This window comes from Salmo salar, chromosome 11, assembly GCF_965601325.2.
Source record: "Salmo salar chromosome 11, fSalSal1, whole genome shotgun sequence".
In the NCBI taxonomy this organism is placed as follows: Eukaryota; Metazoa; Chordata; class Actinopteri; order Salmoniformes; family Salmonidae; genus Salmo; species Salmo salar.
The window spans coordinates 125,253,013-125,265,512 of record NC_138301.1 but is presented as its reverse complement, the minus strand read 5'-3'; the positions used below and the strand labels follow the sequence as shown (position 1 = coordinate 125,265,512).

At 55.4% G+C, this 12,500-nt stretch overlaps 1 protein-coding gene across 1 annotated transcript in view; it reads right to left on the bottom strand.

Annotated features, from left to right (window-relative positions):
• Window positions 1-12,500, bottom strand: part of ufc1 (ubiquitin-fold modifier conjugating enzyme 1) — an 18,768-nt gene that overhangs the window by 5,196 nt on the left and 1,072 nt on the right. Inside the window, 2 exon segments of the mRNA NM_001146655.1 lie at window positions 9,459-9,522; window positions 12,150-12,217. Of these exon segments, the coding sequence (NP_001140127.1) occupies window positions 9,459-9,522; window positions 12,150-12,217 (132 nt within the window).

The following is a 12,500-nucleotide window of genomic DNA, read 5'->3' as shown; positions in this document are numbered from 1 at the left end:
AGGGCTATAGGCTGGTGAGTGTTCAGGCTGGTGAGTGTTCAGGGTTATAGGCTGGTGTGTGTTCAGGCTGGTGAGTGTTCAGGCTGGTGAGTGTTCAGGGCTACAGGCTGGTGAGTGTTCAGGCTGGTGTGTGTTCAGGCTGGTGTGTGTCAGGGTTATAGGCTGGTGAGTGTTCAGGCTGGTGAGTGTTCAGGCTGGTGAGTGTCAGGGCTACAGGCTGGTGAGTGTTCAGGCTGGTGTGTGTTCAGGCTGGCGAGTGTTCAGGGTTATAGGCTGGTGAGTGTTCAGGCTGGTGAGTGTTCAGGCTGGTGAGTGTTCAGGCTGGTGAGTGTTCAGGCTGGTGAGTGGTCAGGGCTACAGGCTGGTGAGTGTCAGGGCTACAGGCTGGTGAGTGTCAGGGCTACAGGCTGGTGAGTGTTCAGGGCTACAGGCTGGTGAGTGTTCAGGGCTACAGGCTGGTGAGTGTTCAGGGCTACAGGCTAGTGAGTGTTCAGGGCTACAGGCTGGTGAGGTTCAGGGCTACAGGCTGGTGAGGTTCAGGGCTACAGGCTGGTGAGGTTCAGGGCTACAGGCTGGTGAGGTTCAGGGCTACAGGCTGGTGAGGTTCAGGGCTACAGGCTGGTGAGGTTCAGGGCTACAGGCTGGTGAGTGTTCAGGACTAGAGGCTGGTGTGTGTTCAGGACTAGAGGCTGGTGTGTGTTCAGGACTAGAGGCTGGTGTGTGTCAGGGCTACAGGCAGGTGTGCGTTCAGGCTGGTGTGCGTTCAGGCTGGTGTGCGTTCAGGCTGGTGTGCGTTCAGGCTGGTGAGCGTTCAGGCTGGTGAGTGTCAGGGCTACAGGCTGGTGAGTGGTCAGGGCTACAGGCTGGTGAGTGTTCAGGCTGGTGAGTGTCAGGGCTACAGGCTGGTGAGTGGTCAGGGCTACAGGCTGGTGAGTGTTCAGGCTGGTGAGTGTCAGGGCTACAGGCTGGTGAGTGTTCAGGCTGGTGAGTGTTCAGGGCTACAGGCTGGTGAGTGTTCAGGGCTACAGGCTGGTGAGTGTCAGGGCTACAGGCTGGTGAGTGTCAGGGCTACAGGCTGGTGAGTGGTCAGGGCTACAGGCTGGTGAGTGGTCAGGGCTACAGGCTGGTGAGTGTTCAGGGCTACAGGCTGGTGAGTGTTCAGGGCTACAGGCTGGTGAGTGTTCAGGGCTACAGGCTGGTGAGTGGTCAGGGCTACAGGCTAGTGAGTGTTCAGGGCTACAGGCTGGTGAGTGGTCAGGGCTACAGGCTGGTGAGTGTTCAGGGCTACAGGCTGGTGAGTGGTCAGGGCTACAGGCTGGTGAGGTTCAGGGCTACAGGCTGGTGAGTGGTCAGGGCTACAGGCTGGTGAGTGTCAGGGCTACAGGCTGGTGAGTGTTCAGGGCTACAGGCTGGTGAGTGTTCAGGGCTACAGGCTGGTGAGTGGTCAGGGCTACAGGCTGGTGAGTGGTCAGGGCTACAGGCTGGTGAGTGTCAGGCTGGTGAGTGTTCAGGGCTACAGGCTGGTGAGTGTTCAGGGCTACAGGCTGGTGAGTGTTCAGGGCTACAGGCTGGTGAGTGTTCAGGGCTACAGGCTGGTGAGTGTTCAGGGCTACAGGCTAGTGAGTGTTCAGGGCTACAGGCTGGTGAGGTTCAGGGCTACAGGCTGGTGAGGTTCAGGGCTACAGGCTGGTGAGGTTCAGGGCTACAGGCTGGTGAGGTTCAGGGCTACAGGCTGGTGAGGTTCAGGGCTACAGGCTGGTGAGGTTCAGGGCTACAGGCTGGTGAGTGTTCAGGACTAGAGGCTGGTGTGTGTTCAGGACTAGAGGCTGGTGTGTGTTCAGGACTAGAGGCTGGTGTGTGTCAGGGCTACAGGCAGGTGTGCGTTCAGGCTGGTGTGCGTTCAGGCTGGTGTGCGTTCAGGCTGGTGTGCGTTCAGGCTGGTGTGCGTTCAGGCTGGTGTGCGTTCAGGCTGGTGAGTGTCAGGGCTACAGGCTGGTGAGTGTTCAGGCTGGTGAGTGTTCAGGGCTACAGGCTGGTGAGTGGTCAGGGCTACAGGCTGGTGAGTGTTCAGGGCTACAGGCTGGTGAGTGGTCAGGGCTACAGGCTGGTGAGTGTTCAGGGCTACAGGCTGGTGAGTGTTCAGGCTGGTGAGTGGTCAGGGCTACAGGCTGGTGTGTGTCAGGGCTACAGGCTGGTGAGTGGTCAGGGCTACAGGCTGGTGAGTGTTCAGGGCTACAGGCTGGTGAGGTTCAGGGCTACAGGCTGGTGAGGTTCAGGGCTACAGGCTGGTGAGTGTCAGGGCTACAGGCTGGTGAGTGTTCAGGCTGGTGAGTGTTCAGGCTGGTGAGTGTTCAGGCTGGTGAGTGTTCAGGCTGGTGAGTGTTCAGGGCTACAGGCTGGTGAGTGGTCAGGGCTACAGGCTGGTGAGTGTCAGGGCTACAGGCTGGTGAGTGTTCAGGGCTACAGGCTGGTGAGTGTTCAGGGCTACAGGCTGGTGAGTGGTCAGGGCTACAGGCTGGTGAGTGGTCAGGGCTACAGGCTGGTGAGTGGTCAGGGCTACAGGCTGGTGAGTGTTCAGGGCTACAGGCTGGTGAGTGGTCAGGGCTACAGGCTGGTGAGTGGTCAGGGCTACAGGCTGGTGTGTGTCAGGGCTACAGGCTGGTGAGTGTTCAGGGCTACAGGCTGGTGAGTGGTCAGGCTGGTGAGTGTCAGGGCTACAGGCTGGTGAGTGTTCAGGGTTACAGGCTGGTGAGTGTTCAGGGCTACAGGCTGGTGAGTGTCAGGCTGGTGAGTGTCAGGGCTACAGGCTGGTGAGTGTTCAGGACTAGAGGCTGGTGAGTGTTCAGGGCTACAGGCTGGTGAGTGGTCAGGGCTACAGGCTGGTGAGTGGTCAGGGCTACAGGCTGGTGAGTGTTCAGGGCTACAGGCTGGTGAGTGGTCAGGGCTACAGGCTGGTGAGTGGTCAGGGCTACAGGCTGGTGTGTGTCAGGGCTACAGGCTGGTGAGTGTTCAGGGCTACAGGCTGGTGAGTGGTCAGGGCTACAGGCTGGTGTGTGTCAGGGCTACAGGCTGGTGAGTGGTCAGGGCTACAGGCTGGTGAGTGTCAGGGCTACAGGCTGGTGAGTGTTCAGGCTGGTGAGTGTCAGGACTACAGGCTGGTGAGTGGTCAGGGCTACAGGCTGGTGAGTGTTCAGGGCTACAGGCTGGTGAGTGTTCAGGGCTACAGGCTGGTGAGTGTTCAGGGCTACAGGCTGGTGAGTGTTCAGGGCTACAGGCTGGTGAGTGTTCAGGGCTACAGGCTAGTGAGTGTTCAGGGCTACAGGCTGGTGAGGTTCAGGGCTACAGGCTGGTGAGGTTCAGGGCTACAGGCTGGTGAGGTTCAGGGCTACAGGCTGGTGAGGTTCAGGGCTACAGGCTGGTGAGGTTCAGGGCTACAGGCTGGTGAGGTTCAGGGCTACAGGCTGGTGAGGTTCAGGGCTACAGGCTGGTGAGTGTCAGGCTGGTGAGTGTTCAGGGCTACAGGCTGGTGAGTGGTCAGGGCTACAGGCTGGTGTGTGTCAGGGCTACAGGCTGGTGTGTGTCAGGGCTACAGGCTGGTGAGTGGTCAGGGCTACAGGCTGGTGAGTGTCAGGGCTACAGGCTGGTGAGGTTCAGGACTAGAGGCTGGTGAGTGTTCAGGGCTACAGGCTGGTGAGTGTCAGGCTGGTGAGTGTTCAGGGCTACAGGCTGGTGAGTGGTCAGGGCTACAGGCTGGTGAGTGGTCAGGGCTACAGGCTGGTGAGTGGTCAGGGCTACAGGCTGGTGAGTGGTCAGGGCTACAGGCTGGTGAGTGTCAGGGCTACAGGCTGGTGAGTGTTCAGGGCTACAGGCTGGTGAGTGGTCAGGGCTACAGGCTGGTGAGTGTTCAGGCTGGTGAGTGGTCAGGGCTACAGGCTGGTGTGTGTCAGGGCTACAGGCTGGTGAGTGGTCAGGGCTACAGGCTGGTGAGTGTTCAGGGCTACAGGCTGGTGAGGTTCAGGGCTACAGGCTGGTGAGGTTCAGGGCTACAGGCTGGTGAGGTTCAGGGCTACAGGCTGGTGAGGTTCAGGGCTACAGGCTGGCGAGTGTTCAGGCTGGTGAGTGTTCAGGCTGGTGAGTGTTCAGGCTGGTGAGTGTTCAGGCTGGTGAGTGTTCAGGCTGGTGAGTGTTCAGGCTGGTGAGTGTTCAGGGTTATAGGCTGGTGTGTGTTCAGGGTTATAGGCTGGTGTGTGTTCAGGGTTATAGGCTGGTGAGTGTTCAGGCTGGTGAGTGTTCAGGCTGGTGAGTGTTCAGGCTGGTGAGTGTTCAGGCTGGTGAGTGTTCAGGGTTATAGGCTGGTGAGTGTTCAGGGTTATAGGCTGGTGAGTGTTCAGGGTTATAGGCTGGTGAGTGTTCAGGGTTATATGCTGGTGTGTGTTCAGGGTTATAGGCTGGTGAGTGTTCAGGGTTATAGGCTGGTGTGTGTTCAGGGTTATAGGCTGGTGTGTGTTCAGGCTGGTGAGTGTTCAGGCTGGTGAGTGTTCAGGGTTATAGGCTGGTGTGTGTTCAGGGTTATAGGCTGGTGTGTGTTCAGGGCTATAGGCTGGTGTGTGTTCAGGGCTATAGGCTGGTGTGTGTTCAGGCTGGTGAGTGTTCAGACTGGTGAGTGTTCAGGCTGGTGAGTGTTCAGGCTGGTGAGTGTTCAGGGCTATAGGCTGGTGAGTGTTCAGGCTGGTGAGTGTTCAGGGTTATAGGCTGGTGTGTGTTCAGGCTGGTGAGTGTTCAGGCTGGTGAGTGTTCAGGGCTACAGGCTGGTGAGTGTTCAGGCTGGTGTGTGTTCAGGCTGGTGTGTGTCAGGGTTATAGGCTGGTGAGTGTTCAGGCTGGTGAGTGTTCAGGCTGGTGAGTGTTCAGGCTGGTGAGTGTCAGGGCTACAGGCTGGTGAGTGTTCAGGCTGGTGTGTGTTCAGGCTGGCGAGTGTTCAGGGTTATAGGCTGGTGAGTGTTCAGGCTGGTGTGTGTTCAGGCTGGTGAGTGTTCAGGCTGGTGAGTGTTCAGGGCTACAGGCTGGTGAGTGTTCAGGCTGGTGTGTGTTCAGGCTGGTGAGTGTTCAGGCTGGTGAGTGTTCAGGGCTACAGGCTGGTGAGTGTTCAGGGCTACAGGCTGGTGAGTGTTCAGGGCTACAGGCTGGTGAGTGTTCAGGGCTACAGGCTGGTGAGTGTTCAGGGCTACAGGCTAGTGAGTGTTCAGGGCTACAGGCTGGTGAGGTTCAGGGCTACAGGCTGGTGAGGTTCAGGGCTACAGGCTGGTGAGGTTCAGGGCTACAGGCTGGTGAGGTTCAGGGCTACAGGCTGGTGAGGTTCAGGGCTACAGGCTGGTGAGGTTCAGGGCTACAGGCTGGTGAGTGTTCAGGACTAGAGGCTGGTGTGTGTTCAGGACTAGAGGCTGGTGTGTGTTCAGGACTAGAGGCTGGTGTGTGTCAGGGCTACAGGCAGGTGTGCGTTCAGGCTGGTGTGCGTTCAGGCTGGTGTGCGTTCAGGCTGGTGTGCGTTCAGGCTGGTGAGCGTTCCGGCTGGTGAGTGTCAGGGCTACAGGCTGGTGAGTGTTCAGGCTGGTGAGTGTTCAGGGCTACAGGCTGGTGAGTGTTCAGGGCTACAGGCTGGTGAGTGTTCAGGGCTACAGGCTGGTGAGTGGTCAGGGCTACAGGCTGGTGAGTGTTCAGGGCTACAGGCTGGTGAGTGGTCAGGGCTACAGGCTGGTGAGTGTTCAGGGCTACAGGCTGGTGAGTGGTCAGGGCTACAGGCTGGTGAGTGTTCAGGGCTACAGGCTGGTGAGTGGTCAGGGCTACAGGCTGGTGAGTGGTCAGGGCTACAGGCTGGTGAGTGTCAGGGCTACAGGCTGGTGAGTGTTCAGGGCTACAGGCTGGTGAGTGTTCAGGGCTACAGGCTGGTGAGTGTCAGGGCTACAGGCTGGTGAGTGTTCAGGCTGGTGAGTGGTCAGGGCTACAGGCTGGTGAGTGTTCAGGGCTACAGGCTGGTGAGTGTTCAGGGCTACAGGCTGGTGAGTGTTCAGGGCTACAGGCTGGTGAGTGTCAGGGCTACAGGCTGGTGAGTGGTCAGGGCTACAGGCTGGTGAGGTTCAGGACTAGAGGCTGGTGAGTGTTCAGGGCTACAGGCTGGTGAGTGGTCAGGGCTACAGGCTGGTGAGTGGTCAGGGCTACAGGCTGGTGAGTGTCAGGCTGGTGAGTGTTCAGGGCTACAGGCTGGTGAGTGTTCAGGGCTACAGGCTGGTGAGTGTTCAGGGCTACAGGCTGGTGAGTGTCAGGGCTACAGGCTGGTGAGTGTTCAGGCTGGTGAGTGGTCAGGGCTACAGGCTGGTGAGTGTTCAGGGCTACAGGCTGGTGAGTGTTCAGGGCTACAGGCTGGTGAGTGTCAGGGCTACAGGCTGGTGAGTGGTCAGGGCTACAGGCTGGTGAGGTTCAGGACTAGAGGCTGGTGAGTGTTCAGGGCTACAGGCTGGTGAGTGGTCAGGGCTACAGGCTGGTGAGTGGTCAGGGCTACAGGCTGGTGAGTGTCAGGCTGGTGAGTGTTCAGGGCTACAGGCTGGTGAGTGTTCAGGGCTACAGGCTGGTGAGTGTTCAGGGCTACAGGCTGGTGAGTGTTCAGGGCTACAGGCTGGTGAGTGTTCAGGGCTACAGGCTAGTGAGTGTTCAGGGCTACAGGCTGGTGAGGTTCAGGGCTACAGGCTGGTGAGGTTCAGGGCTACAGGCTGGTGAGGTTCAGGGCTACAGGCTGGTGAGGTTCAGGGCTACAGGCTGGTGAGGTTCAGGGCTACAGGCTGGTGAGGTTCAGGGCTACAGGCTGGTGAGTGTTCAGGACTAGAGGCTGGTGTGTGTTCAGGACTAGAGGCTGGTGTGTGTTCAGGACTAGAGGCTGGTGTGTGTCAGGGCTACAGGCAGGTGTGCGTTCAGGCTGGTGTGCGTTCAGGCTGGTGTGCGTTCAGGCTGGTGTGCGTTCAGGCTGGTGAGCGTTCCGGCTGGTGAGTGGTCAGGGCTACAGGCTGGTGAGTGTTCAGGGCTACAGGCTGGTGAGTGTCAGGGCTACAGGCTGGTGAGTGTTCAGGGCTACAGGCTGGTGAGTGGTCAGGGCTACAGGCTGGTGAGTGGTCAGGGCTACAGGCTGGTGAGTGGTCAGGGCTACAGGCTGGTGAGTGGTCAGGGCTACAGGCTGGTGAGTGGTCAGGGCTACAGGCTGGTGAGTGTTCAGGGCTACAGGCTGGTGAGTGTCAGGGCTACAGGCTGGTGAGTGTTCAGGGCTACAGGCTGGTGAGTGTTCAGGGCTACAGGCTGGTGAGTGGTCAGGGCTACAGGCTGGTGAGTGGTCAGGGCTACAGGCTGGTGAGTGGTCAGGGCTACAGGCTGGTGAGTGTCAGGGCTACAGGCTGGTGAGTGGTCAGGGCTACAGGCTGGTGAGTGGTCAGGGCTACAGGCTGGTGAGTGTTCAGGGCTACAGGCTGGTGAGTGGTCAGGGCTACAGGCTGGTGTGTGTCAGGGCTACAGGCTGGTGAGTGGTCAGGGCTACAGGCTGGTGAGTGTCAGGGCTACAGGCTGGTGAGTGTTCAGGCTGGTGAGTGTTCAGGGCTACAGGCTGGTGAGTGTTCAGGGCTACAGGCTGGTGAGTGGTCAGGGCTACAGGCTGGTGAGTGTCAGGGCTACAGGCTGGTGAGTGTTCAGGGCTACAGGCTGGTGAGTGTTCAGGGCTACAGGCTGGTGAGTGTTCAGGGCTACAGGCTGGTGAGTGTTCAGGGCTACAGGCTAGTGAGTGTTCAGGGCTACAGGCTGGTGAGGTTCAGGGCTACAGGCTGGTGAGGTTCAGGGCTACAGGCTGGTGAGGTTCAGGGCTACAGGCTGGTGAGGTTCAGGGCTACAGGCTGGTGAGGTTCAGGGCTACAGGCTGGTGAGGTTCAGGGCTACAGGCTGGTGAGTGTCAGGGCTACAGGCTGGTGAGTGTCAGGCTGGTGAGTGGTCAGGGCTACAGGCTGGTGAGTGGTCAGGGCTACAGGCTGGTGAGTGGTCAGGGCTACAGGCTGGTGAGTGGTCAGGGCTACAGGCTGGTGAGTGTCAGGCTGGTGAGTGTTCAGGGCTACAGGCTGGTGAGTGGTCAGGGCTACAGGCTGGTGAGTGTCAGGGCTACAGGCTGGTGAGTGTTCAGGGCTACAGGCTGGTGAGTGTCAGGCTGGTGAGTGTTCAGGGCTACAGGCTGGTGAGTGTTCAGGGCTACAGGCTGGTGAGTGTTCAGGGCTACAGGCTGGTGAGTGTTCAGGGCTACAGGCTGGTGAGTGTTCAGGGCTACAGGCTAGTGAGTGTTCAGGGCTACAGGCTGGTGAGGTTCAGGGCTACAGGCTGGTGAGGTTCAGGGCTACAGGCTGGTGAGGTTCAGGGCTACAGGCTGGTGAGGTTCAGGGCTACAGGCTGGTGAGGTTCAGGGCTACAGGCTGGTGAGGTTCAGGGCTACAGGCTGGTGAGTGTCAGGGCTACAGGCTGGTGAGTGTCAGGCTGGTGAGTGTTCAGGGCTACAGGCTGGTGAGTGGTCAGGGCTACAGGCTGGTGAGTGGTCAGGGCTACAGGCTGGTGAGTGGTCAGGGCTACAGGCTGGTGAGTGTCAGGCTGGTGAGTGTTCAGGGCTACAGGCTGGTGAGGTTCAGGGCTACAGGCTGGTGAGTGTTCAGGGCTACAGGCTGGTGAGTGTTCAGGCTGGTGAGTGTCAGGGCTACAGGCTGGTGAGTGTTCAGGCTGGTGAGTGGTCAGGGCTACAGGCTGGTGAGTGTTCAGGGCTACAGGCTGGTGAGGTTCAGGGCTACAGGCTGGTGAGGTTCAGGGCTACAGGCTGGTGAGGTTCAGGGCTACAGGCTGGTGAGTGGTCAGGGCTACAGGCTGGTGAGTGTTCAGGGCTACAGGCTGGTGAGTGTTCAGGGCTACAGGCTGGTGAGTGTTCAGGCTGGTGAGTGGTCAGGGCTACAGGCTGGTGAGTGTTCAGGGCTACAGGCTGGTGAGTGTCAGGGCTACAGGCTGGTGAGTGTTCAGGGCTACAGGCTGGTGAGTGTTCAGGGCTACAGGCTGGTGAGTGTTCAGGGCTACAGGCTGGTGAGTGTCAGGGCTACAGGCTGGTGAGTGTTCAGGGCTACAGGCTGGTGAGTGTTCAGGGCTACAGGCTGGTGAGTGTCAGGGCTACAGGCTGGTGAGTGGTCAGGCTGGTGAGTGTTCAGGCTGGTGAGTGTTCAGGCTGGTGAGTGTTCAGGCTGGTGAGTGTTCAGGCTGGTGAGTGTTCAGGCTGGTGAGTGTTCAGGCTGGTGAGTGTCAGGACTGTTTTTTCATTTATTTTTGCCCAAAAGCCGGCAATTACCGGCTAACAGAAACCTCGGTGTGGTGTGGTGTGGTGTGGTGTGTGTGTGTGTGTGTACTTACATCAAACTCCATGTCGAACTCATACTTCAGGAGGTCATGAATGTACCAGCACTTCCCAAACCACCTGTCAACAACAACACACAGGATTGGTCAGATGACGACAACACACAGGATTGGTCAGAAGACGACAACACACAGGATTGGTCAGAAGACGACAACACACAGGATTGGTCAGATGACGACAACACACAGGATTGGTCAGATGACAACACCACACAGGATTGGTCAGATGACAACACCACACAGGATTGGTCAGATGACGACCACACAGGATTGGTCAGATGACAACACCACACAGGATTGGTCAGATGACGACACCACACAGGATTGGTCAGATGACGACAACACAGGATTGGTCAGATGACGACACCACACAGGATTGGTCAGATGACGACACCACACAGGATTGGTCAGATGACGACACCACACAGGATTGGTCAGATGACGACACCACACAGGATTGGTCAGATGACGACACCACACAGGATTGGTCAGATGACGACAACACACAGGATTGGTCAGATGACAACAACACACAGGATTGGTCAGATGACGGCAACAGAGGTTTGACTGAAATGACTGACTAAAACTAGACTAAAATTGTCCATAGTTTTAGTCGACTCATAATAACTAAAACTAACAAAGGATTAAATGACTAAATTGTAACTCAGACTAAAAGTGTGTGTGTGTGTGTGTGTGTGTGTGTGTTAGTGTTGCACGGTAAACCGAAACATTGCTACTTTTCTGATACTAGAAAATAATGTTCTACATGACCAAAAGTATGTGGACACCTGGTCATCGAACATCTCATTGCAGAATCATGGGCATTAATATGGAGTTGGTCCCCCCCTTTGCTGCTATAACAGCCTCCACTCTTCTGGGAAGGCTTTCCACTAGATGTTGGAACATTGCTGCTATAACAGCCTCCACTCTTCTGGGAAGGCTTTCCACTAGATGTTGGATCATTGCTGCTATAACAGCCTCCTCTCTTCTGGGAAGGCTTTCCACTAGATGTTGGATCATTGCTGCTATAACAGCCTCCACTCTTCTGGGAAGGCTTTCCACTAGATGTTGGAACATTGCTGTCATGGGACTTGCTCCCATTCAGCCACAAGAGCATTAGTGAGGTCGGGCACTGATGTTGGGCGATTAAGCCTGGCTCGCAGTCGGCGTTCCAATTCATCCCAAAGGTGTACAATGGTGTTGAGGTCAGGGGTCTGTGCAGGCCAGTCAAATTCTTTAACACCGGTCAACAAACCATTTTTGCATGGACCTCGCTTTGTGCACGGGGGCATTGTCATGCTGAAACAGGAAAGGGCCTTCCCCAAACTGTTGCCAAAGTCTTGAACGTTATTGAATGCTGTAGCATTAAGATTTCCATTCACTGGAACTAAGGGGCTCGAACCATTATTCCTCCTCCACCAAACTTTACAGTTGGCACTATGCATTGGGGCAGGTAGGATTCTCCTGGCATCCACTAAACCCAGATGAATCTGTCAGACTGCCAGATGGTGAAGCGTGATTCATCACTACAGAGAACGCGTTTCCAATGGCGGCGAGTTTTACTCCACTTACAAGGTGATCTTAGGCTTGTGTGCGGCTGCTCGGCCATGGAAACCCATTTCATGAAGCTCTCAACCAACAGTTATTGTGCTCATTCTGTGAACTTGTGTGGCCTACCACCTTGTGGCTGAGCCGTTGTTGCTCCTAGACGTTTCCACTTCACAATAACAGTTCTTACAGTTGACCGGGGGCAGCTCTAGCAGGGCAGACATTTTAGGAACTGACTTTTTTGGAAATGTGGCATCCTATGACGGTGCCACGTTGAAAGTCACTGAGCTCTTCAGTACGGGCCATTCTACTGCCAACGTTTGTCTATGGAGATTGCATGGCTAGGTGCTCGATTTTATACACCAGTCAGCAATGAGTGTGGCTGAAATAGAATCCACTAATTTGAAGGGGTGTCCACATACTTTTGGCCACGTAGTGTCTCTGCCTCATGTCTCCTTCTTCACCGAACCAACTGACTCCGTTTGCAAAGCTGTGAATGAAGTCATTACTGCTGCACTTTTAGAAAACAGATTGCTTCTTCCAAACGGAAGGGAAACAGATTGCTTCTTCCAAACGGAAGGGAAACAGATTGCTTCTTCCAAACGGAAGGGAAACAGATTGCTTCTTCCAAACGGAAGGGAAACAGATTGCTTCTTCCAAACGGAAGGGAAACAGATTGCTTCTTCCATCTGTAGCCGTGTGAAATTAGCCAAAACAAGCTCAGTAACTAAATTAACATCCAAACTCCTATTGAATATGCATTATACACCTGTATTGTGAATAGACCCAGGCTACATCTTGATTTACCCAGTTTATCAATAGACTTACCATTCAAATAAATGATTACCATTCATGTTATGTAATTAGATTGTTGTTACCAAAGTCAAATTAATTGATTGATTGATCTAATACTTTAAAAAATGTCAAAGTTAATGATATAACACTCTACAGATCTGTCTGGATCAAGTACTATTCTGTGACTTTGGCTAAAATGCCTTCTTCATTTGTCTTGGTATCGTTGTGGTGTCGAGTATTTTGATGTTAAACCTGGTAACAAAGTAAAGATGCTGGTATCGTGACAACACCAGTGTGTGTGTGTGTGTGTGTGTGTGTTAGTGTGTGTGTGTGTGTGTCTCAGACCTGGTTCCTTCCTTGTTGGACTCCAGGCGAAACCAGTCGTTGTCTGCTGTCTTGTTGTTCTCCACATACTGTCAACAAACAAACATATTGTGAACACTAACCAAACATCAGGGTTCATATAGTGAGAGAAGTAGCCAAATGACTCTGCAGGCTAGCTACAGCGCTCTGTCTTCAGTAGGTATGTCTGGCTGACTCTCTGTAACAGTTAATAGTTACCCACTGGGCAAAACAACTGGTTGAATAAATGTTCCCACAATAATGTCAACCAAAACAAACCCAATGCGATGACGTTGAATCAACCTGGAAAAAGTCGCCTTTTGTTGCAATTTAAATCCGATGACATTTTGATGT